General features: G+C 36.4%; 1 protein-coding gene across 4 annotated transcripts in view; it reads left to right on the top strand.

Annotated features, from left to right (window-relative positions):
- The window catches only part of LOC112464646 (gastrula zinc finger protein XlCGF26.1-like), a 16,284-nt gene extending 13,258 nt beyond the window's left edge, over positions 1 to 3,026 (top strand). For all 4 annotated transcript variants that reach the window (XM_025031777.1, XM_025031774.1, XM_025031776.1 and 1 more), the window contains 3 exons: positions 1,632 to 1,953; positions 2,072 to 2,415; positions 2,489 to 3,026. In XM_025031777.1, the coding sequence (XP_024887545.1) occupies positions 1,632 to 1,953; positions 2,072 to 2,415; positions 2,489 to 2,731 (909 nt within the window). In that variant the 3' untranslated portion in view covers positions 2,732 to 3,026. The remainder of the gene's footprint in view (positions 1 to 1,631; positions 1,954 to 2,071; positions 2,416 to 2,488) is intronic.
- The last annotated feature ends 616 nt before the right edge of the window (positions 3,027 to 3,642 follow it).

Here is a 3,642-nt window from a genome sequence, read left to right as displayed (position 1 = left end):
GGTTAGAATTCCGAAAATCCGGTTTTAGACTACCCATGACCCTCCAAAACAGTTAAAAAAAAATCGCTTCCCGGAATTAATTCCATTTAAATGTCTCTATCGACTGGGCTAATAGACAAGGATAGCACCCAACATTGCACGCATACATACGCACGATACACACCGACATCATACTTTTATATTACGCTTCCAAATCTTGATTTTGGGGGTTTATCGATGTTTTTATTGTTGTCCAATTCAGGGGAACTTCACCCAAAAAAAAATATTCTGTCGTTTAGTGGCTCCCGCTTAATGTTAGAGGATTTTCCTCTGAAATATGGTCTCAAGAAGATATTTTAAAAGGTAGAGGAATATCCTCTTACCATGAGACACTAGACTTAAGATTGTGTCCTCTTAATACTAGAGGACACTGATTTCCGATATTTACCCGAAATAAATAAAAAAAAATTATTTCAAAATGAAAAACACACTTACCTTGGTGGGATTCGAACTCGGGACCTCTGCATCGTGAGCCAACTGCCTTACATAGTAGACTACTTCTTAATTTGATGTAAGTGTTATATATAGTCTACATATGTCATAATCAGCGCAAATATATAATTTTCCAAAAATCATCTTAAGAAACAAATTCAGTTTAAAAAGAGTAATAAAATTTAGAATTGGATATATGATATAATATTTCTTAATGTCGGGTGAATGTCAGAAACCAGTGCCGGCTCATTATGAAATTTTGTGTTCGTAAATGTATTTATGAAAAAAGTATATTTCTAAAGTTAAAACATTCTTATCAAATCCTTACAAGGGCCTTATTAGATAAAAATAAGGAAATCTTTCTTATGGAATCCCTAATAAATAATGATCGAGACCTCATCAGGTTAAAATAAGGAAATCTTTCTTATGGCATCTCTAATAACTAATGATCGGGGCCTTATAAGTTGTAAAGCCATCCCTAACAAATTTCTATACGGACGTCTCGTATGGTGGCGTACGCATCGCGTAGCTAATAAGACGATCGTCTTTTAACTTTAACGCGCGCGCCGCAAATATCTAGCATATTCTCTTATTTTAAGAGGCTATTCGGATTACTATAGTAGAATTTGCTGTAGAGGAATTTACTCTTGATTATAGCTTACGCATCCACTCTTTTATAAAGTAATACGTATTACTTAAAGAGGGATATTCTTCATGTAAGATTTTTTGCTTAGAGGAACTGCTAAGAGGAATTTTCCACTTATCAGTAGAATATTTTTTTTGGGTGTTGTTTTCGCGTTCGTACCAATGGTATATCTCTTATATGAAATACATCTTGTGACAAGCTGACAGCTCGCCGCAACTCGAGACGCCATATTGGGATAAAAGTAGATAAGGAAATCTGTACTTCCGTAATGTTTTCTCGTTTTTTATATAAAATTGGAGTTTCCCTGAATCATTAATGTATGTACTGCAATTCTGGAAAAGGATTTTTAATTCTGTCAAATTAATACGACGCTACGTGACGGCAAAAAAATACGACTCCAGCATCATCTTAAAGATATTTTTAAATGCACAAATTACATTACATTTTTGCTTTACAAAAGCTATTTATTAAATACACTTCTTATGCGAGTACTAGTACTAAGAATTGTTTTCAGTGTCAAAGGAAATTTGCCGCTCGCGAAACGCTAAATCGTCATCAACGGACGCACACGGGCGAGAAACCACACGTGTGTCAGTATTGTGGCAAATCGTTTATACAGGCAGCGCAATTAAGGGCACATGTGTTCCATCACACCGGAGAGAATGGTTTCTATTGCGATGTATGTGGCAAGGCGTTTAATCGGAAGGCGCGTTTGAATATTCACAAGAAATTTGTACACGAGGGAGCGATTCCATTCACATGTGAAGCCTGCGATAAGGGTTTTACACGAAGGGAGGACTTGGTGAAACACAGGCTGTTACACACTGGCATCAAACGTATGCGCATTTATGTTAAAGAAAATTATTGCAATGAATATAATATTTTTAAAATAAATTACATCATTTTATTTGTTATATGTGTTATGTATGGATCCCTTTTTGCGTTGTGTTTCAGCGTTCAAATGCGATAAGTGTCCGAAAGCTTTTTCGGCGAAGTCATCGTTGCAGGCTCATCTCAACACTCACAGACGCGAACCTCCTCAGTCGTGCGTTGAATGCAATCGAGTGTTCATCCGGCAAGATTGTCTGATGCGGCACATTCGCGCGAAGCATCGAGAATTGTTGGAGGATGTAATGAATGAGGTCGAGAAGAAGCATTTGCAAACGCAGTTATACAACATTGCGTCGGCCGCTGCTGCCAAAACAAAAACTGGCGAATCTAGAAGACTCTCCACCGATGAGTTGTTGAAGGCCATTATAGATCTTTTGAGGATACTTATTGACGAGGAAACATTACAGGTATTTAATTTAATTTAACTATATTTTATATCGCCTTTTACATTAGTTACTGATTTAATTTTAATATTGACAGTTGTTTGGTTGGCCGGAAGCTCCGATACAAGACATCCTTGAAGCCGTGATCAGAAGATGCGGACACGAGCCGATAACATCGGAGGCCAATGTAATGTTCACCGAGAGGCTACGACAAAACGTCAAGCTTCTGTTCACTGTTGTCATCGACACAGTGAACGATGAAACAGTGAAATCTCTCTTGACGACGAAAACCGTGGACGATGTCATTCTCCATGTTTTGGAAATATCTAACCGAGATTAGGAACGAAAAGATATTATATAAAAGACGATCATACTTTTTCTTTTAGCTTTGTGTTCACGATGCTAGAAATTGGTCCAAATCCTCGATCCGAGAAAAAGTTGCTAAAATTCGAATCGCGGACACAAGCAACACGGATGAATATCTCGAATAGAAATCTTATACAGAAAAAATGCATCTTGTTCCATTTTTCTGTACTAGTTACTAGGTTCATATTGATTCAATTCCTTTTTTCTTTCTCATAGAGGAAGCTTTGTTTTCGTAAAATTCGTATATGAACCTTTGATTGCGTATAAAGAAGGATCTAATCAATCAAATTTAAAATGATTATATATGAAATAGGGGTAGAAAAAACCAAAGAAAAGATTGTTTTTTGAGTTTTTAATGCCAATATGTTCAGTGTTCTAAAACGTCGAAAAATTGCGTTAAAAAAAATGCACGTGTGTGTGTGTGTGTGTGTGTGTGCGTGCGTGCGTGCGTGCGTGCGTGCGTGCGTGTGTGTGTATGTTACGGACACGTGTGTGTGTCTAACTTCCGCAAATTTTGAGATATCGGGCTTAATTTTTTTCTTAAATTTAGAGTATCATTAAAGGAAAGTTGGTATTGAATTTGACGATGATCGGTAAAGGGGTTCATTTTTTATAAAATTTTGAATTTTTTGAAAAATGTGTGACAGCTCTAACTTTCGCAAATTTTGAGATATCAAATCGTTTCTAATTCTATTATATTTTTCAGTTTTTTCTACCTCTATTTTATATATAATATTTTAAGATTTGATTGATCCATCTTTATACGCGATCAAAGGTCCATATGCGAAGTCCATATATGGACCATGTAGCCTGAACTTCCAAAGTCAACATCGATTTGACATTGCGTCAATTGTAAAACCCCACTTGTGCTACTAAGCTGACCCT

This window comes from Temnothorax curvispinosus, unplaced genomic scaffold (genome assembly GCF_003070985.1).
Source record: "Temnothorax curvispinosus isolate PA1 unplaced genomic scaffold, ASM307098v1 QBEX01014391.1, whole genome shotgun sequence".
Lineage (NCBI taxonomy): Eukaryota > Metazoa > Arthropoda > Insecta > Hymenoptera > Formicidae > Temnothorax > Temnothorax curvispinosus.
This window is presented reverse-complemented; position numbering and strand designations above follow the sequence as displayed.